General features: G+C 42.1%; 2 protein-coding genes and 1 long non-coding RNA gene across 4 annotated transcripts in view; 2 read left to right on the top strand and 1 right to left on the bottom strand.

The window, feature by feature from the left end:
- LOC139174125 (RH-like protein) overlaps positions 1-2,470 on the top strand; it is a 38,832-nt gene extending 36,362 nt beyond the window's left edge. The window contains exon 12 of the transcript XR_011560305.1: positions 256-2,470. The gene's annotated coding sequence lies outside the window, so the exon portion shown is untranslated. The remainder of the gene's footprint in view (positions 1-255) is intronic.
- Positions 473-20,515, bottom strand: TMEM50A (transmembrane protein 50A). The gene is made up of 7 exons (XM_070764240.1): positions 20,352-20,515; positions 12,817-12,929; positions 12,340-12,452; positions 9,707-9,774; positions 8,779-8,871; positions 7,186-7,255; positions 473-882 (listed from the first exon to the last, which is right to left on the bottom strand). Exons 2-7 carry the CDS (start codon positions 12,907-12,909, stop codon positions 837-839), a joined length of 483 nt encoding a protein of 160 aa, XP_070620341.1. The 5' UTR covers positions 12,910-12,929; positions 20,352-20,515; the 3' UTR covers positions 473-836.
- Positions 20,516-21,413: 898 nt separating this feature from the next.
- Positions 21,414-27,409, top strand: LOC139174464 (uncharacterized). 2 transcript variants are annotated; one of them, XR_011560359.1, is made up of 3 exons: positions 21,414-21,520; positions 23,078-24,863; positions 27,058-27,409. It is a non-coding gene; the product is annotated as an uncharacterized lncRNA (long non-coding RNA). The 2 variants fall into 2 exon arrangements; XR_011560360.1 differs by having other exon boundaries at positions 21,449-21,722.
- The last annotated feature ends 372 nt before the right edge of the window (positions 27,410-27,781 follow it).

Below are 27,781 nucleotides of genomic sequence, written 5' to 3'. Positions count from 1 at the left end.
TATCAACTGGAAGTTCTGTGACCCTGCTTCGCTTCTCGGCGTCTCTGATCTTGGCTTGTGGCCTACAGGTCTGGAAGACTTGTGGGAGGCATGGGTTTTATTATCTCCAGCATTGTTTTTGACAGCAAGAATCCTGTTTTATTGCCTGGCCTTTGTAAAACCTCTGTGAAGCTTCATCGTGTTCCTGTCTGTAAGAACAGTTTCTGTTACCTGTGTTTGCTTTGACTTATATAAACTGCCTTTGCTTTTTACCAGTGTGTCTGGCTTCTCTTTTTGGTTGGTGTTGGCTTCTGGAGGGACCCAGACAGAACATACAGCCTTCTGCAAACAACACCTTCTAGACCTGTTGAAAAACTACACTATGCAGGGAAGGCCGGGTGTGTATTTGAGCAAAAAGCCGGTATTTCCATTATAGATATGATTTTGCTAAAATTGAAAAACTTCACGAAAAAATTCCAAGAAGAAAGTCACGTTAGGAATACAATAAGAGTATATTTGTCTTACATTTTATGCACATAAGTAATAACCTTCATATACAAGCATTCCATGTACACCGTCAGTCAAGTATTTCACATTTAAAAAAAACACCCCAGCACTTATACCCCCCAAATAAAGGAACGGTAAAAGATACATTAATATTAAGGTATAACAAAAACATTCAATAAAGAGGGCAGTAAAGGTTTCTCTTCCATCACAGGCTACAATAATGTCAAAAAGCCAAGAGTAGAAAAGTCTCAATTTGAAAGGAACAAAAATGGAAATGTATATCATGATTTTAAAATTGGGACAATTTTTCTTCTTTTGTTGATAGCAGATTACAAAATGGTAAACGTCACTTATTGCCACAAATCCTCAGTGCGACCAAATTTAAACACCAGACCTCTGTGAGAAAGAAAGACAAATTATTAGATATATGGGAATATTAGAATAGGAAAGATTCCCTTCAATTACAGATTAATATAGCTCCTGTCATTTGCAATGGTGACTTTGACTACTTTGCTGTACCACTACTAATTACTATTGATACAGAAATAGTTTTCAGCCTATTTATTATTATTTTTTTGCCAATGTGTAAGAGCATTTGTTGAGATTTAAAGTTGCCACTCGTTTGCCCATTCTGACACATGGTTAAGGTCTTTTTGAAGGGTAGCAGCATTGTCGGTAGTTGTTGTGTCGGGCTCTCTGGTAGACTCCTCCCGTAAATTCACAGGTACAAATTTCAGACACACACGCATGTTTGAAAATTCAAAACAATGTTCTTTATAATGAAAATTCACTTCAACCAAGCCCTCTTTTGTTATAGCCAAGAGCACTCGTCTCCAAACAAACTGGTAATTTGTACAAGTCCCTTATCAGTTCTGTGATACTTAGCTTGCAGCTGTGAGGCAATTCACAGTCCTTCTTCTTTCACAAAGTGAAACACCCTTTGCTCTGGTTTAGTTTCAAAGCGGGGAAAAAGCAACACACCAAGGTCAAAGTCAGCAAGGCAGGCACGAAACACAATGATCAGATAATCCTCCACAATGGCCAAACCCACAGGCTGCTCTTTATAGCAGCCTCACTAATTACCACAGCTCCACCCAACCACAGGTGGCCTCATTTTCTTTGATAATAATCTCTCAGTTGTTGCTGCCTATGCATCGCTCTCCGCATGCATGGCTGTATCATTAACTCTTGTTCCGAATCCAAGGAGGAGCGAAATAATTGATCTCCTTCTGAGCTTTCTGCCACACTCTCCTCCTCCCTGTCACTCATGTCTTCTTGGTCAGAGGAGCCTTCATCAGCCGATTCCACCGGGAGCAAAACAGGCTTGCGGCATGTGGATGTCTCCCCCACATCCACAGTCCTTGGGGCAGGAGCTGGGCCAGAGCTAACCACAACAACACTTAAGATGTATGAACTTCAACTCCCAGAATTCCCCCATCAGTGTGCTTGGGTGGAGAATTCTAGGAGTTGAAGTCCAAGCATCTTAAACATGATGACACTGCTTTGCAGGCAAAGAGGAACGCCCTGATTGCTGAAAAGGCAACCCGGTGTGGGAAGGAAATAAGTCAGGCCAGAAAAGAAGCCATGATAGTAAAAGTATACCACACAGATAAACTTTGCCCATTTTATGGCCTACCTTGACTAGCAGAGACCCCCCCCCCCCATCATTTCCCAACCCCAAAAGAAACATGATCCGAAAGCTTGCTTCTCCACCCTCATTGAACCCGCATCACAATGCCTGACTAGCCCTACAGCCAAAAGCACCCTTAGTACAGTGGTATCTCGGTTCTCGAATGCTTTGGTTGTCGTACATTTCGGATACCGAACAAAATTTTCAGCAAAAATTTCCTTCGGTATCCGAACAAAAATTTGGATACCGAACAGCCACGGAAAATTTTGTTCATTATCCAAAATGTTACCGCCGGGGGCGGCTGCAATCCCAGCAGCTTCGGGGGGCTGAGGAGCTCTATAAGCACTCCAAGCTGCAGGAAGGGTGGGGGCGGCTGCAATCCCGGCAGCTTCGGGGGGCTCCTTTCCTCAGTGCTTCGTCTTGTTACGTGTAGGCAGCTGCACCAACTTTCTCCTTCCCGGTGGCGGCAACGGCGGCGGCTTCCCTTCGAGGAGCAACAGCGCCGGGAACGTCACATGATGAAGGGAAGCCGTCGGAGCCATCTCAGCAGTTGCCGCCGCTCCAGCAGCTTCCCTTCATTAAGTGACGTTCCCGGCGCGGTTGCTATTCGAAGGGAAGCCGCCGCCATTGCCGCCTCCGGGAAGGAGAAAGTTGGTGCAGCTGCCTACAGGTAACAAGACAAAGCACTGAGGAAAGGAGCCCCCCGAAGCTGCCGGGATTGCAGCCGCCCCCACCCTTCCTGCAGCTTGGAGCTCTTATAGAGCTCCTCAGATTTTTTATCCCATAGGAAATAAAGAAAATAGATTTAATTGTTTCCCAGCGAGTCAACAGGGGCTGGGAACCAATTAAATCCATTTCCATTATTTCCTATGGGATAGATTAATTCGGTACTTGACCAAATCGGTTCTCGACCACACTTCTGGAATGAATTGTGGTCGAGAACCGAGGTACCACTGTATATTCAAAATCCATGTTAGTAAACGGCTAATTTCATACTGCCCATTCCTCAAGTAGTGTCTTCATTTTTGGCTTGATGCCTTCTGGGATCTGAACAAATGAATGACCTATTGCTTAGTATGATATGTAAGGCAGATAACCGCACGTTTCGGTCCGTCTCAGATAATCGAACTTAGTTTTGTTGGACTGGAAGTGTAAAGAGAAAAAGGCCCTGAAATCAAAACTTTGCTGCTCAAATGGGACACAATCAAAATTGAGTATAAATTTTCTGGCATGCTCAGTCCAACTGTGTTTTTAAATGCTATCCATAGTGTCAATAATTTGCTGTTTCCTTTTGCTATGGCTTACAGGTGTTTCACTATATAAAATTTACCTGAAAATATGGACATGCAGCAGAGTTATAATAAAATAGCAAGTTTGGCGTGGTGCTTGTAAAAAAAACCACTTATATTGTTGGCATAAATGTGTCGCTCATTTCCTAATTTTCAAAACCGGCTATCAACCCCTTTTCTTTGGGCAAATAAGGATTTCTTAGGCATATAAACTATATTCTTATCTTGAAAATGTCTTTAGATGCCTTTCTCTAGAAAAACATAAAGAGGAACAGCCTTGTCCTGAATCAAATTGAATATTATTTCAGATGGAGGATACAAGGTGCAACTTAAGCTTCCATTTTATTAATATAGTGGGGGGGAGTATTTAGTCAGACACCAATTGTGCAAGTTCTTCCATTTAAAAAGACGAGAGAGGCCTGTAATTGACATCATAGGTAGACTTCATCCATGAGAGACAACATGAGAAAACACATCCAGCACCTTGTCTGATTTTTGACGAATTTCTTAGCAAATTATGGTGGAAAATATTTGGTCACCTACAAACAAGCAAGATTTCTGGCTCTCACAGACCTGTAACTTCTTCAAGAGGTTCCTCTGTCCTCCACTCAATACCTGTAGTAATGGCACCTGTTTGAATTCGTTATCAGTATAAAAGACACCTGTCCAGAACCTCAGTCAGACTCCAAACTCCACTATGGTGAAGACCAAAGAGCTGTAGAAGGACACCGGAAACAAAACTGTAGCCCTGCACCAGGCTGAGAAGACTGAATCTGAAATAGGCAAGCAGCTTGCATTGGCTTCCGATCAGTTTCCGGTCACAATTCAAAGTGTTGGTCATGACCTTTAAAGCCCTACATGGCATTGGACCAGATTACCTCTGGAACCGCCTGCTACCGCACGAATCCCAGCGACCGATAAGGTCCCACAGAGTTGGCCTTCTCCGGGTCCCGTCGACTAAACAATGTCGTTTGGCAGGCCCCAGGGGAAGAGCCTTCTCTGTGATGGCCCCGGCCCTCTGGAACCAACTCCCCCGGGAGATTAGAACTGCCCCCACCCTCCCTGTCTTTCGTAAACTAAAGACTCACTTATGCCACCAGGCATGGGGGAGTTGAGATATTCCTTCCCCCAGGCCATTACAAGTTATGCATGTTATGTTTGTGTGTATGATTGGTTTTATAATAAGGGTTTTTAGTTGTTTTATTATTGGATTGTTACATGGTGTTTTTTTTATCATTGTTGTTAGCCGCCCCGAGTCTACGGAGAGGGGCGGCATACAAATCCAATAAATAAATAAATAAAAATAAAGCTTGGTGTGAAGAAATCAACTCTGGGAGCAATAATTAGAAAATGGAAGAAATACAAGACCACTGATAATCTCCCTTAATCTGGGACTACATGCAAGATCTCATCCCATGGGGTCAAAATGATCACAAGAACGGTGAGCAAAAATCCCAGACCCATATGGGGCGGAACCTAGTGAATGACCTGCAGAGAGCTGGGACCAACGTAACAAAGGCTACCATCAGTAATACACTACGCTGCCAGAGACCCAGATCCTGCATTGCCAGAGGTGTCCCCCTGTTTAAGCCAGTCCATGTCCAGGCCATCTAAAGTTTGCTAGAGAGCATCTGGATGATCCAGAAGAGTATTGGGAGAATGTCATATGGTCAGATGAAACCAAAGTAGAACTGTTTGGTGGAAACACAACTCGTCGTGTTTGGAGGAGGAAGAATGCTGAGTTGCATCCAGAGAATACCATAGCTACTATGAAGCAGGGGGTGGTAACATCATGTTTTGGGGCAGTTTCTCTGCAAAGGGACCAGGACGACTGATCCATGTACATGAAAGAATAAATGGAGCCATATATCGTGAGATTTTGAGTGCAAACCACCTTCCATCAGCAAGGGCACTGAAGATGGAACGTGGCTGGATCTTTCAACATGACAATGATCCCAAATACACTGCCAGGGCAACGAAGCAGTGGCTTCATAAGAAGCATTTTAAGGTCCTGGAGTGTCCTAGCCAGTTTCCAGATCTCAACTCTATAAAAAACCTATGGAGGGAGTTGAAAGTCCGTGTTGTCCAGTGACAGCCCCAAAACATCATTGCTCTTGAGGAGATCTGCATGGAGGAATGGGACAACATAGCAGCAACAGTGTGTGCCAACCTTGTGAGGACTTACAGGAAATGTTTGACCTCTGTCATTGCCAACAAAGGATATATAACAAAGTATTGAGATGAACTTTTGTTATTGACCAAATATTTTCCATTAGAATTTGGAAATAAATCCGTTAAAAATCAGACAATGTGATTTTCTGGATGTATTTTCTCATGTTGTCTCTCATAGTCGAGGTCTATCCATGATGTCAATTACAGGCCTCTCTTAGAAACATAGAAACATAGAAGACTGACGGCAGAAAAAGACCTCATGGTCCATCTAGTCTGCCCTTATACTATTTTTTGTATTTTATCTTAGGATGGATATATGTTTATCCCAGGCATGTTTAAATTCAGTTACTGTGGATTTACCAACCACGTCTGCTGGAAGTTTGTTCCAAGGATCTACTACTCTTTCAGTAAAATAATATTTTCTCATGTGGCTTTTGATCTTTCCCCCAACTAACTTCAGATTGTGTCCCCTTGTTCTTGTGTTCACTTTCCTATTAAAAACACTTCCCTCCTGGACCTTATTTAACCATTTAACATATTTAAATGTTTCGATCATGTCCCCCCTTTTCCTTCTGTCCTCCCGACTATACAGATGGAGTTCATTAAGTCTTTCCTGATATGTTTTATGCTTAAGACCTTCCACCATTCTTGTAGCCGTCTTTGGACCCGTTCAATTTTGTCAATATCTTTTTGTAGGTGAGGTCTCCAGAACTGAACACACTATTCCAAATGTGGTCTCACCAGCGCTCTATATAAGGGGATCACAATCTCCCTCTTCCTGCTTGTTATACCTCTAGCTATGCAGCCAAGCATCCTACTTGCTTTTCCTACTGCCCGACCACACTGCTCACCCATTTTGAGACTGTCAGAAATCACTACCCCTAAATTCTTCTCTTCTGAAGTTTTTGCTAACACAGAACTGCCAATGCAATACTCAGACTGAGGACTCCTTTTCCCCATATCTTATCTTTTTAAGTGGGAGAACTTGCACAATTGGTGTCTGACTAAATACTTTCCACACACACACACACTGTATATCTTTAAATGAAAATATAGTGTAAATTTCAGAGAAACTTTTATTTCATCAGATTCTGCTGCTGGTTCTTGTTTGATATTGCTTTTTGATTTGTTTAGTTTTGCTTTTATACTTTTATTCAGTAAAGATTTATATTTACTGCCCATCTTTGACATTACGATTTTAACTAACTACGCTGGTTGATGTGTATCTCAATAAAAGGCACTCTATAAATACATTTTTATGATTAGTTTTGTTGGCTCAGTAAGCATTTTATTTTAATTAGCATAAAAGGGAATGGTGATATAAATATCTCAAATAAATCTTTTTTTAAAGCATTCCAATTTTATCAGTTTTATGGTAATCCTCCCATACATCAGTGCTAAAATTTATATTAGTATCATAAACTGCTTTATTTTTACCACTGCCTCCAATCTTTTTTAACAGCTACTTACCCAGGGCTTCCAAAAATATCCAGGTTGAGAGAGATATATCTCTATATCTCTATATATAAATAGATTATCACACTAGATAATAGATGAGCATAATAATGTGCATAATAAATCCAAATAAAGGATGGAAAGCATTCTTACCCAAAGAAAATAAAAGCATTTTGAAAGAAGACTGCAATTCCTGGATAAACTGGTGGTTTGCCTTGTTTGTCTGTAGAAAAAAGAATTATTTTACCAGGTTCCTAAAGTTTATTATTAGCATCTCCCCACACCGCTATATAGTACTTTATTTTCTCAATACTAAAAGCATTAATAGATGGATTCTGATGCTGCCATTTTTATCAGAATCAGTTTTTAGGAATGCATCTAATAGTTTTATTTAGGAGTTTATTTACTTGCAAAATTTGACACTGTTTTTCTATCATGATCATCTTTTTGCTAGATTTTTAATTGACCCAATTAAAATATTGTTCAAGGCATTCTAATTCAAACTTCAGGAAGTAATTACATACTGAAAAACTAAACAGCAAGTAGGATTTGAAATGGTAGAAAGATGGAATATAAATAAACTTCCTCAGAGCAAATCTCATTCTGCTAGGTACGATAACTCTGTAAATATGCCTACGATCACATTATAAAGAATATATTTCTTAGAAATAATAGTTACTACAAAGATGTTAAGGATGAACTTTCGCAACTCAGGATTCTCTGAAGACATGTTCATAGAACATATTAAAGCATATTAATGATTTGTCCATACGCTGCTCAAAAAAATAATGGGAACATTTAAACACCACAATATAACTCCAAAAATAACTCATGGCATCGGACCAGGATATCTGTGAGACCGCCTTCTGCTGCACGAATCCCAGCGATCGGTTAGGTCCCACAGAGTTGGCCTTCTCCGGGTCCCGTCGACTAAACAATGTCGTCTGGCGGGACCCAGGGGAAGAGCCTTCTCTGTGGTGGCTCCGACCCTCTGGAACCAGCTCCCCCCAGAGATTAGGATTGCCCTCACCCTCCTTGCCTTGCGTAAACTTCTTAAAACCCACCTCTGCCGTCAGGCATGGGGGAATTGAAACATCTCCCCCTTGCCCATGTAGTTTTTGTGCATGATTCGATTGCATGTTGTTTTTTATATATTGGGGTTTCTTTTTTTGGACTTTTTAATCTAAATCTAGATTCTTAAATATTAGATTTGTTACTATGTACTGTTCTTCACCATTGTTGTGAGCCGCCCCGAGTCTGCGGAAAGGGGCGGCATATAAATCCAATAAATCTAATCTAATCTAATCAAATAAATCAAACTTCTGTGAAATCAAACTGTCCACTTAGGAAGCAAAATCTGGTTGACAATCCATTTCACATGCTGTTGTGCACATTCAACTTTGTACAGAACAAAGTATTCATTGAGAATATTTCATTCATTCAGATCTAGGATGTATAATTTGAGTGTTCCCTTTATTTTTTTGAGCAGTATATTTAAAACTCAGCCCATTGTGACCTATACTATATTAGATTTTGTGCCTGTGTGAACACTACCTAAAAATTTTAAAGACAAGTCAGTGGTAATATAACTGTATTCAACCTCCAGGAAAGAACTGTCTTTATATAAGAGAAGAACTTTATGAAATTATTTTTAATTTCTAATGGAATTTTAGAAGAGCTTCACACAGAGAAAACAAATACATACTTTTTTCAAAAGAAGACTACAATTTCAACAATATTCCTTACCATTGATAACGTAGCCTCCAAAGAGAACCCACATTGATGCAATCAGGGATCCAAATGCCAACATGAAACCAATGAATAGCCAGATCCGAGCACCTTAATATAACCAAAGATAACCTCATTATTTTCAAAATAAATTAAATTCAAGATTCATGACACAAACGGATTATCTTGCTTGTACGGGAACACCTGTGGACTGTTAGGAATTTTCTATGATCAAAACCCTAAAAATGTATTTCCCCAATGTACAAATGTAGCACATTATGTTTTCAAACACACCCCTTTAGGAAAATATTTTTTTTTCACTGCATGTCCTTAAAACTACCTCCGGAACCGCCTGCTACCGCACGAATCCCAGCGACCGATAAGGTCCCACAGAGTTGGCCTACTCCGGGTCCTGTCGACTAAACTATGTTGTTTGGCGGGCCCCAGGGGAAGAGCCTTCTCTGTGGCGGCCCCAGCCCTCTGGAACCAACTCCCCCCGGAGATTAGAACTGCCCCCACCCTTCCTGTCTTTCGTAAACTACTTAAGACTCACTTATACCGCCAGGCATGGGGGAGTTGAGACACTTTCCCCCAGGCTATTTTTTATACTTTGTTTTATGTTTGCTATGAATGTTGCTGTTTGGTTTTTAAGTAATGATAGGGTTTTATATGTTTTTAATATTAGATTTGTTCCACTGTTATATTGTTTTTATTGCTGTTGTTAGCCGCCCCGAGTCTTCGGAGAGGGGCGGCATACAAATCAAATCAAATCAAATCAATAAAAGAAATTTTGAGATATTTTGAAATTGGGCTGGGAAGCTCTATCTCCAATCCTCTGCATAACCAAAATAGCTATGTAAAGATAAAGTCTTTTTATTTTCCTCCCCCAAAACAAAAGTGCATCTTATCATCTGAAAAATACGGTAACAAGAGAAAAAATCTTTACCTGTTTGTCCAAGACACCCTTCACTGTAACTGTCCCCACGAACTTGACCGTTGGAGACGGCATTGATCCTACACAAAACAACACCGAATGGAATTTGGCATCAGCATTGAGAATTCAGCAACTGACGACATATTGAACTGTATGGAATATTAGCTTTGCATTATATTTTTGCCTTTCTTTCAGTGACAGCACGAGGCAGACTAGAATTACAGTGTTCTCTCGATTTTTGCGGGTTCGAACTTCGCGAAAAGCCTATACCACGGTTTTTCAAAAATATTAATTAAAAAATACTTTGCGGTTTTTTCCCTATACCACGGTTTTTCCTGCCCGATGACGTCAGGTGTCATCGCCAAACTTTCATCCACCTTTAATAAAAAATTTTAAAAATAAACTTTTATAAATAAACATGGTAATAAACTGAATGGTTGCTAAGGGAATGGGAAATGGTAATTTAGGGGTATAAAGTGTTAAGGGAAGGCTTGTGACACTGTTCGTAGCCAAAAATAGTGTATTTACTTCCGCATCTCTACTTCGCGGAAATTCGACTTTCGTGGGCGGTCTCGGAACGCATCCCCCGCGAAAATCGAGGGAACACTGTATTATCCCTATGTTGCAAGAGGAAGGAAGGTGAAGGCAAAAACTTGTTAGTGCCATCTAGCTTTTTTTTTTCATGACACAAGTCAGCCTACAGGTGCTTCTGAGCCTAATTTTTCATTGCTATGGCAATGTGGTCCCCTATCAGGAATTTCCATCTGAAACTGGGACAACCGTGGGCAATATGTGGCCTTCCAGATGCTCTACCACGGGGTCCTCGAACTTTTTAAACAGGAGGCCAATTCATGGTCCTTCAGACTGCTGGGAGGGGGGGGGGCGGACCGGCCAAGTGAGTGTGGCTAGGTCATGTGACTAGGTGAGCGTGGCCAATTTAACAATGCACACAAATTAAACTTTAATTTGTTTTGCTTCTGGGTGCGTTTTATTTGCTTTTGTTTGCATGTTGCTCTTGGGTGACTTTTCTTTTTACTAGGTCATTTTTTCCAGTTGTTTAGGATCCTAGTGGTCCACTTCAGCAAACTCAGTTTTGCAGCAATTCTTCTCAGCCCCAAGGAGCTTGAGAAATCTGCATCTCCATCTCTTTCTCTCTCTTTTTCTATCTCTCTTTCTCTGTCTTTCTCTATTTTCTGGAGGCAGGGGAGTGAAAAACAAGGCCTTTTTTGCCTGGGTTTTTTTTTTGCCTCCTGGGGCATCTGTGCACTCTGCTTTTAATCTCCCCTGACTTCAGCATAGCAACACTGACGGCAGAAAAAGACCTCATAGTCCATCTAGTCTGCCCTTATACTATTTCCTGTATTTTATCTTAGGGTGGATCTATGTTTATCCCAGGCATGTTTAAATTCAGTGACTGTGGATTTACCAACCACGTCTGCTGGAAGTTTGTTCCAAGCATCTACTACTCTTTCAGTAAAATAATATTTTCTCACATTGCTTCTGATCTTTCTCCCAACTAACCTCAGATTGTGTCCCCTTGTTCTTGCGTTCACTTTCCTATTAAAAACCGCAGCCCTGGCCTCCTGTGCCCTGTCCTTCACCTCCCTCGCCTCCAAGAACATTCTGCAGGTCAAAACAACCAATTTGTTGGCCAAAAATTGGGGTGGTTTTGCCCATTTTTTGGCCTCCTGGGGCATCTGTGCGCCCCATTTTTCACCTCCCCTGCCTCCAGAATGTCTCTACAGGCCAAAATTGTTGGCCTTACCTTTCAGTTTCAGCCTGTGGGGCTCGTGAAGGTAAGTTGTGCGCTCAGCCGAAGGGTGGGCGGGGTGATGTGGGCGGGGCAGCCTTGTGGTCCCTTGACGGACTGAATTAATGGCTTTGGCGGGCTGAAGCAGGGAAGTTTGAGGACTCATGTTCTACCTAAACTCTAAGCAATCTCAGTCCATTGCCCATAAAAGTAATTTATACTAAGGTAGCTATATCTCAAAACAAAATAAATGTAGGGCTTGGTTAAACTGAGTATTTATTCAGCATGATTAAATTACAGAACAATCAGTTAGATGTTGAATATCAAGCATTAAATTTGAACACATATTTCAACACAAATTCTAAAGAAAGTTTTTTTTACACTACAATAAATCCTAAAACATTGCAACGTCCTACCAGCCAATGACTACTTCAGCTTCAACCACAACAACACAAGAGCACGCAACAGATTCAAACTTAATATTAACCGCTCCAAACTTGACTGTAAAAAATATGACTTTAACAATCGAGTTGTCGAAGCGTGGAACTCATTACCGGACTCAATAGTGTCAACCCCTAACCCCCAACATTTCTCCCTTAGACTCTCCACGATTGACCTCTCCAGGTTCCTAAGAAGTCAGTAAGGGGCGTACATAAGTGCACCAGTGTGCCTTTCATCCCCTGTCCAATTGTCTTTCCTTTATCTCATATATCATATACTATATATTTTCTTCCTTTCATATATCTTCTCTATTTTTACATATTATCTTTATATATATTATTTCATGTATATTCTCTTCCATATGTATTCTGTATTGGACAAATGAATAATAAAATAATAAATAAATAAATCATTTAAAAATTATTTTTAACATTGGGACAGAAGTGTTACCTACATTAGGAATGCAACTGTCGCTATAACTCCACAAGCATGGTATGAATGGTTGAACTCTGCTGAACCTGGATATTTGACGGCTGCATCTATTATAATCCACCACCCTGTAAAAAACTGAACACATTTCCATTATCAGCATCATCAACACAATGCTCATCTTTTATCACAATAACAATATTCCAGAGACAATGAGAAAAGATTATAGTAAACATGAACAAGCTACATTCTAAATTTACTGAATTAGATCAATACCTTTCAATCGATGGATTCTTTCATAATAGGCATGTAAAATATTCATAATAACAATAATAATTCATAATAACTCATAATAATTCATAATAACATTAAAGATTTTTATATCACCTAGTAGTTTAATTTAGTTTACTTTACTGATTAGCCTTTGGGCCATATCAAAGTGCAGAGTTCCATATGTAATGTAAAGCATATTAATGTACAAATAAGAATTAAACATACACACCAGCACACCAGCTGCAATGGAAGCGATTGTGTTTCGTTTTTCTCCCCAGTCAACACATTCGGAGCATCTAACGTTTTCAAGGAACCCAGACATATTTCAATCCTCTGAAGAACCTAGGCGAGAAAATGAACGTGATTTTTCTTTCTCTGGTTTTGTTTTAAATGTGTGGGTTTAACTGTATTTACTGCTTTCAAAGTGTTAGAATCCAAGGTGCATATAAAAATGTGACAGATATCATAGAATCATAGAGCTGGAAGGGACCTCCAGGGTCATTGGGTCCAACCCCCTACTCAATGCAGGATTCAATAAAACCATCCCAGAAGGATGACTGTCCAGTCTCTGTTTGAAGACCTCCAGTGAAGGCGAGCCCACCATCTCCTGTGGCAAACTGTTCCAATGGTTTATCACCCTTACTGTTAGAAAGTTTTTTCTGATATCTAATCTAAATCTACTCCCTTGTGGTTTCATTCCATTGTTTCTAGTCCTTCCATGTGCTAAGGAGAACAATGCTGATCCCTCTGCTCTGTGATATTTGTAGACAGCTATCAAGTCTCCTCTCAGTCTTCTCCTTTGCAGACTAAACATCCCTAGATCCTTTAACCGTTCCTCAGAGGACGTGGTTTCCAAACCACTCACCATCCTTGTAACTCTCCTTTGAACTTTTCAAAGTGTTGGTTATGACCTATAAAGCCCTTCATGGCACCGGACCAGACTATCTCAGGGACCGCCTTCTGCTGCACGAATCCCAGCGACCAGTTAGGTCCCACAGAGTGGGCCTTCTCCGGGTCCCATCAACTAAACAATGTCATTTGGTGGGCCCCAGGGGAAGAGCCTTCTCTGTGGCAGGCCCGGCCCTCTGGAACCAACTCCCCCCAGAGATTAGAATTGCCCCCACCCTCCTCGCCTTTTGTAAACTTCTTAAAACCTACCCCTGCCGCCAGGCATGGAGGAACTAAGATATTCTTTCCCCCTAGGCCTTTACAATTTACGCATGGTATGTCTGTATGTATGTTTGGTTTTTATAATAAGGTTTTTTTTAGTTATTTTAGTATTGGATTGGATTGTTACATGTTGTTTTTATCATTGTTAGCCGCCCCGAGTCTACGGAGAGGGGCGGCATACAAATCCAATATTATTTATTGTATAAATAAATAAATAAATAAATAAATAAATAAATAAATAAATAAATAAATAAATAAATAAATAAACAAACAAACAAACAAACAAACAAACAAATAAATTTGCTCTAGTTTATCAATGTTCTTTTAAAACTGGGCCCCCCAGAACTGAACACAGTATTATTCCAAGTGTGGTCGTACCAAAGTCCTGTAGAGAGGAATAATTATTTCACATGAGCTAGATTCTATGCTCCTCATCCCAGGATTGTGTTTGCCTTTTTTGCAGCTACTTCACACTGTCGACTCAGGTTTAATCTGTGATCTACCAATACACCCAGGTCCTTCTCACCTGTGGTGCTGCTGAGACATATTCATCCCATTCTATATGGGCTGTTTTCATTATTTTTGCCAGATGTAGGATCTTGCATTTCTTTCTCTTAAATATCATTCTGTTAGTTTCAACCCATTGTTCAAGCTTGTCTAGATCTTTTTGAATCCAATCTCTGTCTTGTTTAGTATAACACTGCCTAGCTTTGTGTCATCAGCAAATTTGATAAGTTTTCCTTCAATTCTTTCATCAATTCCATATCTTTAGAGATCTATGAAGTACAGATACACAGAGATCCAGAAGTGCTGAAACATATCTCAGCTGTGCTCTGTTAGTCTCCAGAGGCATTTGATTATATAATATGCTGTTATATAGAAACATAGAAGACTGATGGCAGAAAAAGACCTCATGATCCATCTAGTCTTCCCTTATACTATTTTCTGTATTTTATCTTAGGATGGATATATGTTTATCCCAGGCATGTTTAAATTCAGTTACTGTGGATTTATCTACCACGTCTGCTGGAAGTTTGTTCCAAGGATCTACTACTCTTTCAGTGAAATAATATTTTCTCACGTTGCTTTTGATTTCCCCCCCAACTAACTTCAGATTGTGTCCCCTTGCTTTTGTGTTCACTTTCCTATTAAAAACACTTCCCTCCTGAACCTTATTTAACCCTTTAACATATTTAAATGTTTTGATCATGTCCCCCCTTTTCCTTCTGTCCTCCAGACTATACAGATTGAGTTCATGAAGTCTTTCCTGGTATGTTTTATGCTTAAGACCTTCCACTATTTTTGTAGCCCATCTTTGGACCCGTTCAATTTTGTCAATATCTTTTTGTAGGTGAGGTCTCCAGAACTGAACACAGTATTCCAAATGTGGTCTCACCAGTTAACAAGCAAATGTTTACCATCAGCAAACTGCTTTTTAAAAACGAAAACAGACGATCACACAATTGAAAATATTCCATTTAAAACTTCCTTTACTAGAGATATTTCAGCAAACTCAGAATAAAAACCCCTCCGCCAAAAAAAGGTGCAAATAGTTATTCACATACTTTTCAGATAATTTCTGCAAGTTGTCTCAAATGAACACAAAGTTTGCCCTTTCTATCAACAAAATGGCTACACTGCAACAAACACAAAACTCCAATAACAACTAGAGCCTCACCTTCCAAACATCCTTGTACAAGGAAACTTCAGTAACCCAGTTGGTGAATATTATTCACAGATCAAAAACAAGTTGCCCCAAATACATAGCAATCAAGTCTACTGAAATAGTCTTGACTGTTCTACTGAAATATCTATGGAGATCCTCAGTCATCCAGTCGTGGTTGTCCCAAAGGGGCTTTTCCAAAAGGCAACTGAAGAAGCTCCTTGGATGAGAAGCGAAATGACTTCAAGGAAAAATGAAACCAACTTGTTTCTTAGAGTTGGAATCACTCTATAATATGTAAAGAAATATTTCACTCTTGGGTTTTGTTCTGTCGGGCTCTCTGGTAGAATCCTCCCAAAAATTCACAGGTACAAATTTCAGACACACACACGTTTGAAAAATCAAAACAATGTTCTTTATAATGAAAATTCACTTAAACCAAGCCCTCTTTTGGTATAGCAAAGAACACTCGTCTCCAAACAACCTGGTAATTTGTACAAGTCCCTTATCAGTTCTGTGATACTTAGCTTGCAGCTGGGAGGCAATTCACAGTCCTTCTTCTTTCACAAAGTGAAACACCCTTTGCTCTGGTTTAGTTTCAAAGCGGGGGAAAATCAGCCCACAAAAGGTCAAAGTCAGTAAAGCAGTCACGAAACACAACGATCAGATAATCCTCCACAATTGCCAAACCCACAGGCTGCTCTTTATAGCAGCCTCACTAATTACCACAGCCCCACCCAACCACAGGTGGCCTCATTTTCTTTGATAATAATATCTCAGTTGTTGTTGCCTATGCATCGCTCTCCGCATGCGTGGCTGTATCATTAACTCTTGTTCCGAATCCAAGGAGGAGCTAGAGAATTGATCTCCTTCTGAGCTGTCTGCCACACTCTCCTCCTCCCTGTCACTCATGTCTTCTTGGTCAGAGGAGCCTTCATCAGCAGATTCCACCGGGGGAAAAACAGGCCTGCAGCATGTGCATGTCTCCCCCACATCCACAGTCCTTGGGGCAGGAGCTGGGCCAGAGCTAACCACAACAGGTTTAAATGATTTATACAAGAAATACCCCCAACTGGTGGTGGGGTATGACTGATTGTCTGGTGGTGGGCACAATCACCCATCACATGTTATATGTTGTGTGTGTGTTTTATATTATAAAAATCAATAAAAATATTAATAATAATTTAAAAAAGGAAAAATGAAACCCAGTTGCCTTTTGAAAAAGCATCTTTGAGTTCTACTGAAATAGCTCTGACTTTTCTATATGAGTTTTATTGTTTAGTTTAGTTTAGTTTAGTTTAATCAGATTTGTATGCCGCCCCTCTCCGCAGACTCGGGGCGGCTCACAGCAACAGCAATACAAGACAAATCCAATATTAAATTAATTTTAAGAACACCACAAGTTAAAAACCAATCATACACACTAGCATACCATACACAAATTTTATAAGCCTAGGGGGAAGGAACATGTCAATTCCCCCATGCCTGACGACAGAGGTGGGTTTTAAGGAGCTTACGAAAGGCTAGGAGGGTGGGGGCAACTCTGATATCTGGGGGGAGTTGATTCCAAAGGGTCGGGGCCGCCACAGAGAAGGCTCTTCCCCTGGGTCCCGCCAAACGACATTGTTTAGTTGACGGGACCCGGAGAAGGCCAACTCTGTGGGACCTAACTGGTCGCTGGGATTCGTGCGGCAGAAGGCGGTCCCGGAGATATTCTGGTCCGGTGCCATGAAGGGCTTTATAGGTCATAACCAACACTTTGAATTGTGACCGGAAACTGATCGGCAACCAATGCAGACTGCGGAGTGTTGGTGTGACATGGGCAAATTTAGGAAAGCCCATGATAGCTCTCGCAGCTGCATTCTGCACGATCTGAAGTTTCCGAACACTTTTCAAAGGTAGCCCCATGTAGAGAGCGTTACAGTAGTCGAGCCTCGAGGTGATGAGGGCATGAGTGACTGTGAGCAGTGACTCCCGGTCCAAATATGGCCGCAACTGGTGCACCAGGCGAACCTGGGCAAACGCCCCCCTCGCCACAGCTGAAAGATGTTTCTCTAATGTGAGCTGTGGATCGAGGAGGACACCCAAGTTGCGGACCCTCTCTGAGGGGGTTAGTGACTCCCCCCCCAGGGTGATGGATGGACAGATGGAATTGTCCTTGGGAGGCAAAACCCACAGCCACTCCGTCTTATCCGGGTTGAGTTTGAGTCTGTTGACACCCATCCAGACCCCAACAGCCTCCAAGCACCGGCACATCACTTCCACTGCTTCGCCCGACTATTGTGGGGCTAAAAGGCTCCCTAAAATATGCAGATGATACCACTCTAAAGTGAAGAGGAACTAAAGAGCCTCTTGATGCGGGTGAAGAAGGAGAGTGCAAAAAGTTGGCTTGAAACTCAACATTAGGAAAATTGATATCATGGCATCTGACCCTCTCAATTCCTGGCAAATAGATAGAATAGAATAGAATTTTATTGGCCAAGTGTGATTGGACACACAAGGAGTTTGTCTTGGTGCAGATGCTCTCAGTGTACATAAAATAAAATAAACATTTGTCAAGAATCATGTGGTACGACACTTAATGATTGTCATAGGGGTCAAATAAGCAATGAAGAAGCAATATTAATAAAAATCTTAGGATATAAGCAACAAGTTACAGTCATACAGTCAACATGGGAGGAAATGGGTGATAGGAATGATGAGAAAAACTAGTAGAATAGAAGTGCAGATTTAGTAGAAAGTCTGACAGTGTTGAGGGGATTATTTGTTTAACCGAGTGATGGCGTTCGGAAAAAAACTGTTCTTGTGTCTAGTTGTCTTGGTGTGCAGTGCTCTGTAGCGACGTTTTGAGGGTAGGAGTTGAAACAATGGGGAAGGAGATGGGGAAGAAATGGAGATAGTGACAGATTTTATTTTCCTGGCCTTCAAGATCACCGCAGATTGGGACTGCAGCCAAGAAATTAAAAAAAACCCTTGCTCCTATTTGCTATAGCAAATCTAGACAGCATAGTAAAAAGTGGAGACACCACCCTGCCAACAAAAGTGTGTATAATCAAGACTGTGGTTTTCCCAGTTGCAATTTTTGGCTGTGAAAGTTGGACCATAAGGAAGGCTGAGCGCCAAAGAATGGAGGCCTTTGAACTATGGTGCTGCAGAAGACTCCTACGAGTCCCTTGGATCAATCGGGTCAGTCCTAGAGGAGATCAATCCTGATGGCTCTTTAGAAGGCCAGATCCTGAAGATGAAACTCAAATACTTTGGCCACCAAATGAGAAGGAAGGACTCACTAGAGAAGAGACTAATGCTGGGAACGATTGAGGGTAAAAGAAGAAGGGGACGAGAGAGATTGAGGTGGCTGGATGGAGTCACTGAAGCAGTTGGCATGAGCTTAAATGGACTCTAGAGCAGTGTTTCCCAACCTTGGCAACTTGAAGATATCTGGACTTCAACTCCCAGAATTCCCTAGCCAGCATTCGCTGGCTGGGGTGTTCTGGGAGTTGAAGTCCAAATTTCTTCAAGTTGCCAAGGTTGGGAAACACTGCTCTAGAGGATGGTAGAGGACATGATGACTTGGAGGAACGTTGTCTATGGGGTCATGATGGGTTGGACATGACTTTGCAACTAACAACGACAAAAAATACTCCCGCTTCCTGCCATAAGAGCATCACTCACACCTCCTGTTAGGTTTATCCCAAAAAGCACACTGTTTCATTCAATTAACCCACGGGCCTCTAGATCAGGTGTCTCCAACCTTGGGAACTTTAAGGCTTGTGGACTCCAACTCCCAGAATTCCCCAGCCAGTAAAGCTGGATCCACACAACATACATCATACACAACATACATCATTAAAAACCTATATAATATGAGTCCCAGTGACAGATTAGTTCCCACAGAGTTGGCCTCCTCCAGGTCCCGTCAGCCAGACAATGTTGCTTGGTGGGGCCTTAAGGGAAGAGTCTTCTCTGTGGTGGCCCCAGCCCTCTGGAATCAACTCCCTTCAGAGATTCATACTGCCCCCACCCTCCTCGCCTTCCGCAAGAGTCTTAAGACTCACCTATGTCGCCAGGTTTGGGGCAATTAGGTCTCAGCCCCCTGGCCAACGAAATGAGATATATGTTGTATGATTGAACTGGTATGATTGTTTTTAAACATTGGATTTTTAGATTGTAATTTTAAATTTAATTAGATTTGCCCTTGTATTGTATTGCAGTGTGTCCCAACCTTGGCAACTTGAAGATATTTGGACTTCAACTCCCAGAATTCCCCAACCAGCATTCGCTGGCTGAGGAATTCTGGGAGTTGAAGTCCAAATATCTTCAAGTTGCCAAGGTTGGGAAACACTGCTGTATTGTTATATTATATGCTGTGAGCAGAATCCTCGGAGAAGGGCGGCATACAAATCTAATAAATAAATAAACCTGCCAGTGACATTTCAGTGTTGTCTTCGTATGCCAGGCTAATTAAAAAAAATAAAAATAAAACTCCCCTTACTAAAATCAATCACCGTTACCTTTACCTGGAAATCCCAGTTACTGAACCCTAAACATCTCCACTCTCTTTGGGATCGCACAACAGAATACAGTACAGCCATCTTTTGTCATCTAATCAGGTTCAGAGGTGTGTGGACTTCAATTCCCAGAATTCCCCAGTCAGTCATTGGGGCCGTCGCCGTCCGGATCTACGAGGCAGTAGACCCCTCCCTCGCTCCCCCCCGCCCAAGCGGATTTATTCAGTCGCAGAGTTAAGCCGGGGGGGGGGCAGAGCGAAGGAGCGCGGCTCTCCGAGGCCTTACTTTGGGGGGGGGCGCTAGGGCGACCCCAGCCTCTCCAGCCCGCGCTACACCCACACCGGTCAGCGACTCTCGGACATATCCAGTCACATCCTCCGTTGGAGGCTGAGAGGTCGCACCCCCCACCCCCTCCTCACTTACCGCGCCTCGGAAAGGTAGCCGGCGCGCGCTCAGCTGACTGCGGGCGTCGCCGAGCGCTTAACCACGCCTTCTCCCCGAGATAAACAAAAGCGGGGCCCGGCTCAAGAACCCGGATGCTGGAAAGGCCGCATTCAGGATGTCTCCTCTTGCGCAAGCGCTAAAATCGGCTCGCCTTCCCTTACATGCGCAGGCGTTCTCCGGCTCCCCGCTGGCTCCAGAGCTTTGGCGCTACGCATGCGCCCCCAAGCGGCGTGGGTTTGACAATACAGGCGTATAAACAGCCAACGAAAGAACCTTCAAGACCATCTTCCATTAACGCTGACAGGGCAAGTAACTAGAATATAAACTGAGAGCAAACTTCTTGCTTGCACTAATGATATTCCCTAGTTTGGGTAACGAAAGGTCTACAAGAAAAGCTCAGAGAGCACCAAGCTCATTTCAACCCTGAGCTACAAATATACTACTAAAAAAAATAAAGGGGACACTCAAAGAACACATCCTAGATCTGAATGAATGAAATATTCTCATTGAATACTTTGTTCTGTACAAAGTTGAATGTGCACAATAGCACGTGAAATTGATTGTCAATCAGTGGTGCTTCCTAAGTGGACAGTTTGATTTCACTGAAATTTGATTAACTTGGGAGTTATATTGTGTTGTTCAAGTGTTCCCTTTATTTATTTTCAGCAGTGTATTTTTCTTTATTGGTATTAGCCAACCAACAATTCGGATTTCCTTTCTTAAACAGCATAAAAGGGAAACATTGGCTCTATAATACACAATGCATGAAGAGAAGCCAAACAGACCATAGAGTAGACCATATTAAATTGTAGACTATCTATCTGACCTTATTTTATTTATCAATGTAATCTGTTTACATGCCCACAATAGTCTCTGGAGAGGGGCGGCATACAAATCCAATAAATAAATAAATAGTGCTATTGCTATCACTAAATGAGCCGTCGTAAGTCGAGGAACACCTGCTGCATAGAGCTGAAGGAGCAGATCCCTGTTTCTATGGTGAAGATGCAGGCCCCGCCTACCTTGCAGTATGCATGCGCAGACGGTCAACGGGCTCGCGCTTTACCCGCGCTCTTGCTTCTGGTGCTTCCTTCGGAATCGATCGCTACCTGAGGAGGCTGTTTCTACTAACGGGGAACCAACTGAAGGTGGGGGGTTTTTTCCTCCTCAGGATTCTCGAGCGGCAGCCACGGGGGCTTTTCTTAACCTATTTCATCTTTGGCGTGAGGAATTGGGAGTGGGTTTTTCCCCCCCCCCTCAGTCGTTTCTTCAGCTTGGCGCGCTTTTTTTTCTCTAATGGCAGCCGCTAACAAAGCCGAGCTCTCCCCCTCAGGGACCTCCGCCGAGCTAGTAAGTTTCCTTTTTTCGGCTTTTTAGTTATTATTATTTTAAATCTTAGAGCTAAAAAAAAAAGCGAAAATAAATATTGTCCTGCTTTGGACGTAATATCTCTCCACAAAGGCTGCGTTCCACACAAGGTTTAATTCTGATTTAACCGCATGACCCCCTCCCCTCGTCCCTTAAGCTCCCCCGCCCCCTTGAGATGAATGCTGTCCCGAAAGGCCTGAGGGGAGGAATTCGGATTTTTCCACCTCACCTGCGCCTCTTTGGGGCATTAAAAGATGACCGGGTTGAAATGTTGAAGATAAGATTTTGCTCACCCCTCAGTCATTGTCTATTGTTGTTTATGGCGGGGGTGGGGGGTTGAGGGAAGTTCGCCCTGGGCTTCTTTCCTTTTTGTTAAAAAAAAAAAATCGGCCGAAGCTGCTCGAGGTGTGTAGAAATCCATCTTGGGTTTGCCTGCATTAAATCTGCCCGCAGAGCCCACCTTCTTTCGCCTTGCCCTTGATTTGGTTTGTAAAAAGCCTTCTGTGCTCGTCATTGGCCGTGAAATTCAATTGGTTCTGAATCTTTTTAAAAAGAAAATAGGGAATCCTGTATCAAGCCTGTTTTCCTAAAAATAAGTGTAAATAGCTTTGGTTTATACAGAAATTGTACCTAATTTCTGCTACTGTCAGGTTTTAATGAGCAATTTAGAGAGGGAGAGAAAGAGGGAGAGATAGAAAGGGTGGGAGAGATAAAGAGGGAGAGGGACACAGAGAAAGACAGAGGGAGAGAGAGGGAGAGTGAGAGAGAGAGAGAAGGTAAGAGAGAAAGAGGGAGAGAGAGAAAAGTAGAAAGAGGGACAGAGAAAGACAGGGACAGAGTAAGAGGGAGGGAGAGATAGAGAAAGAAAGAGTGAGAGAGAGAGAGAAGGGGGGAGAGAGAGAAAGAAAGAGAGAAATAAAAAGAAAACTCGGGCAAGGAGTTGGGGACTTGCTCCACTTTGCCTCCCCCCCCAGGACGGGCGTTAAGAAAACCGCAGGAAGGAAGAACCTCCCCCCCAACACTGCTTTTTTTGGTAAGCTAGGAATTTGGGAGAAATACCACCACCCCTTCCCTCCCTATTGGCTCAGACAGAGATGGAGGCAGAGAGACAGAGGGAATGTGAGAGAGAAAAAGAGAAAAATGAGAAAATGATGGAGGGAAAGAACGAGGGAGAGGAAAATGAAACAAATGAGGGAGAGGGAAGAGAGAAGTGGAAAGGAAGGAGGGAAGGAAGGAGAAATTGAGGGAGGAAGGAAAGGAAGTTGTTGGTATATTGTTTTTGTAGGGCTGTATATTTTTCTGTTGATATTTTACTAATAGCAATTTGGATTCCCTAGGAAACAATGACTTCAAGAAAGAGAAAAATTGATTGGGAGCCTAGGATATTCCAAGAACAATGGACTTATGATTACTTTTTCATGCAGTACAAAGAAAGAGCTGTGTGTTTGATATGCCAGAATGTAGTGGCTGTGTTCAAAGAATGCAATTTACGTCGACACTATCAAACTCAACATAAAGATAGATATGATTGTTTGGTCGGAGATGTGAGAAAAGATAAAATATCAAAACTGCAAAATAATTTTGTGAAGCAGAAGCAGCTAAATATTTCATCACTGCGAGCAAGTTTTCAAGTTGCTAAGCAAATAGCCCGCACTGGCAGACCATTCGTGGAGGGAGAATTTGTGAAAGATTGCCTTCTTGATGTTGCCAAAATGTTGTGTCCAGAAAAGGCAGACTTATTTCGTATAGTTAATCTTTCAGAACCTACAATTACACAAAGGATTGAAGAAATGGGAAACAATTTATATCAGCATTTGCAAAACTCTGCAAGAAAACTGTCATATTTTTCCTTGGCACTGGATGTTCGGGATTTCACACAACTGCTTATTTTTATTCGTGGGACGAATGACAATTTTGAAGTCACAGAAGAGCTTGCTGCACTTTGCAGCATCACAGATACAACTACAGGAGAGGATATTTATGAAAAGGTTTCCCAAACTTTGAAGGATTTGGAGCTGGACTGGGCTACACTAGCCAGCTTAACCACAGATGGTGCTCCTAGCATGGTGGAATCTAAGAAAGGAGTAATTGATCAGATCAATCAACAGATGGACAAATGTAACCAATCTCATCCAATAGCCATACACTGCCTCATCCACCAACAAGCGCTAGTATGTAGTAAATCACTGAAGTGGGTCTCCGTTATGAAAATTGTGTTCTCTTGTGTTAACTTCATTAGAGCCAATGCACTAAACCACAGACAATTTCAGGAATTTCTGTCTGAGCTAAATGTTGCCTATGACGATGTGTACTACACAGAAGTCCGTCGGCTGAGTGGAGGGAGATTTCTGAGACATTTCTATGACTTACTTCCTCAGATTACAGATTTTATGATTTCACAAAACAAAGAAGTACCAGAGCTCAGTGATGCAGAATGGAAATGGCACCTCGCTTTTCTGGCAGATGTAACAGAGCTACTCGACAGTTTCAATGTGCAACTTCAAGGAAAAGGGAAGCTCATCTGTGATATGAATTCACACGTGAAAGCATTTCAAGTAAAATTAGGCCTCCTTATCAAACAAGTGAAGGAGGAAATTTTCTGCCATCTCCCCTTAACTCAAAATCTGTTAGCGGAAAATCCCTTGGTTGCATTTCCAAAAGAAACTTGTGTGGATTCACTGGAAAAGTTGCAAAAGGAGTTCCAATCCAGATTTAAAGAACTTCATCTCCATGAACAGAAAATAGAGCTTTTCCGTAACCCATTTTCTATTGACATTGAAAATGCGGATGCAATTTACCAAATGGAACTGGCTGACCTGCAGAATTGTGACTCCCTGAAAGACACATTCAAGTCAAGTAGCTTGCTTAATTTCTATGCATCTCTCCCCTCTGAGACATATCCTAATCTCAGGAACAATGCACTCAAAATGGCAGCCATCTTTGGCAGCACTTATGTCTGTGAACAGACTTTTTCCAGAATGAAACATCTGAACTCTCCAACCAGATCTAGACTAACTGATGCACACTTACATCACATGTTACGGCTAGCAGCGACAAATATGGAAGTGGACCTTGACCATCTCATCAGTCAAAAGCAGGCCCATAGTTCCCATTGAAATACTGGCAAGTTTATTGATTTAAATTTACTTCTTCTTTATTTTAAATATTGTATTTTTTCCCATTTTGTTTTTTACTTTAAAATAAGGTATGTGCAGTGTGTATAGCGATTTGTTCATAGGTTTTTTTTATAGTCCAGCCCGCCAACAGTCAGAGGGACAGTGAACTGATCCCCTGTGTAAAACGTTTGGGGACCCCTGCTGTAGGTCATCTAGTCCAGGGGTCCCCAACCACCGGGCCGCGGACCAGTACCGGGCCGCGGGGCATGTTGCACCGGTCCGTGGAGTCAGCAGCTGCCGGCCCTCATGCCGCCACCCCCTCCCTCCAGCACTTCACCTCCCGCCGGGCAAGAGGCCTCAGGAGGCAGGTTCTGCCGGCCACAGGACGATGGACGGGACAGAGGGGCGGGAAGGACCGAGAGGCTCAAGCCTCTTTTGGCTTCTGCCGCGGGGCGCTTTTGCGTTTTTGGCTGGGGGGAGGCAGGAGGGCCAGCCTGACCCCCTGTCTCCAGCGCTTAGCCCCCGCTGGGCAAGAGGGCTTGGGAGGCAGGTTCTGCCGGCCACAGGGCGATGGCGGGAAAGAGGGGCGGGGAGGACCAGCACCCCCATGCTTAATCCCGCCCCCAACCACACCCCTTTCCGCCCCCACCAGGCCATAGAAAAATTGTCTTGCTGAAACTGGTCCCTGGTGGAAAAAACGTTGAGGACCACTGATTCTAGTCCAACCCCTTGCCCAAGCAAATGTCTTTAACTTCTTCCTATATTTCCTTTCTTATTCTCCCATTAATTGGCTATAAATTTGAAGTAGCTGTTGGATTACTTTTATGTTTTTTTAAAAAACCTTGGGTCCTTCTGGTCTTGGTCTTTTTTCTCTAATGTGTTTGTTTAAAATAATAACCAAAGACATAGAGTATATTTACAATAACCAAGTGTAGGGTTGGGTAAAGTATTGCTGATCTATGGGCAAGAAGGAGAAATGGTTAAATTCTAACAACCAAGCACACTGTAAGATGCACCTTAACAAAGGGAAATTAAGAAGCATCTAGCCAAAACTTTAATATATGAAATTTTGTGCTGATTGGGTTTGCATGTGGCTTGTAGTTGCTTTGTGGTTCAGTGGTTCAGATATAGTAGACAGCCTCGCCCATGTCCAATATATTAATCATGGAGCAGATCTGTTAGACCATACTATCACAGGTCTTACTTAGTAGCCAAAGATACTATGGGTTTGGAAGAACTGTATGTTGTGAAGTGGAGAAACTCCTCCTGAATAAGATCTCATAACAGAACACTTCTTCACTTGACAGTGAAAGGTATTCAGGGGGAAAAAATATTGGGTTGTCAGAAGTATTCCAAAATTATTTGGAAAATTCTTTGTCCAGATATAAAAATGGCAATGTTTGAAGCATCTTACAGCAGGAGGATCCCAGACAAGGCCACACATTCGGAGCTTCTCCGGCTGCCAAGGTGGGGGGGGGGGGGGGGAGGGGACAGCAGAAAGGAGCCCAGGCCATGGGGTCATCTGCACAAGTAGCCCACCACTATCACACTGACCGCAGTGGTTGTTTGTCCACCTGTGCTCCAGACTGCCGTGAAAGTAGCCCGCGTGCCCAGGGAGGGAAGAATGATGGGCTGGCCTTGCTCTCCTCCCTTCGGAGGCATCTGCTTGGATCCCCTCTGCATCTTTTGATGCGCCTGCCTGTTGCTGGTCTTAATACTCGCATGAATGCCAGAAACCAGACCAGCTGGCTAGTGCATGTGTGCACACTAGAAATGGGAAGATCATCTTCCTGGAGCACACATATTCTGGTTTCTGGCATGCCTGTTCGCATGAAAACCAGCTGGCTGGCACACTGGAAGCCGGAAAAGCAAGGGGCAACAACTCCTGGGTGGCTCTGGGTGCCACTTCCGGCATATGTGCCATTGGTTGGCCATCATGACTAGGAAAAACTGCATTTCTTCATGGCTATTATTAATATTTGGAAAAGCAAACTAAAGTTCATGTGACATTAATTTTGTGTGTTTGCATTTTGTTCATGTAATTTCTCTGAAATTCAATATTTTGTACATACTGTAAAATTCTACCACTTAGTATGCTGCCTATAAGAATAAATGTATTATTTGCTTGAACAAATAATGACTGACTTATTCTGACAATAATGACTGACAAATCCTGATTTACTCTGTTTTCTATTTTTCAGAATATAATGCCAAGGTATATCAGTGAGTCTGCTTTTTAAAAATTCCGGTAGTATCCCCAAGAAGAGAAGAAAAAGGACTCTGTTCACCAATGTATTCCTGTTAAGGAAGAGGAAAATGTCCTGTTTCATAATTTTTCACCTAAACTTACAACTTTCAGGGCACATTATCTGTCTTGGTCATGAGATTGGAATGTGCCAAATGTTTTGAACTGTGTAACATTACAATGGTATTCAAGAAAATTTTTGAATAAGGCATTCAAAATTAGTGAAGGACGAATTTTATACAAGTTGCATATTTTCTGCAATTTTCATAAAAATCTAATAGAATTTCAAATAAACTTTGAATATCCTGTGAAAGTGTACTGTTTTTATTCAAAGGAACAAGACACGTGAAAATAGATATTTTAGCAAATCACATATTTTATTATATTGTCTGAAATATAAAAGACCCAAGTATATGAGTACAAGGACGGATTACCTATGGAACGGACTGAATTGGAATTATTCTGTCTGTTTTTGTGTTACTTCAGATTAGGACTGTAAGATAATCAGAAGTATCACCTAAAACTTCCGGATCCGTCCACATGCTTTCAGGGAGTTTAAAGGGGCAAAATAAATGTTAACAATTTTTGCTGTCACCAGGTACCTGTTTTTCCTTGCAAGTAGCAAAATAAGGCATATTTGCTTAAGTGATATTGCCAATTTTCTGTAGCGCCCTCAGTTT

The sequence above is a fragment of the Erythrolamprus reginae genome, chromosome 11 (assembly GCF_031021105.1).
Source record: "Erythrolamprus reginae isolate rEryReg1 chromosome 11, rEryReg1.hap1, whole genome shotgun sequence".
NCBI classification, from domain to species: Eukaryota; Metazoa; Chordata; class Lepidosauria; order Squamata; family Dipsadidae; genus Erythrolamprus; species Erythrolamprus reginae.
The sequence above is the reverse complement of the archived record's forward strand: the minus strand, read 5'-3'. Positions and strand labels throughout refer to the sequence as shown.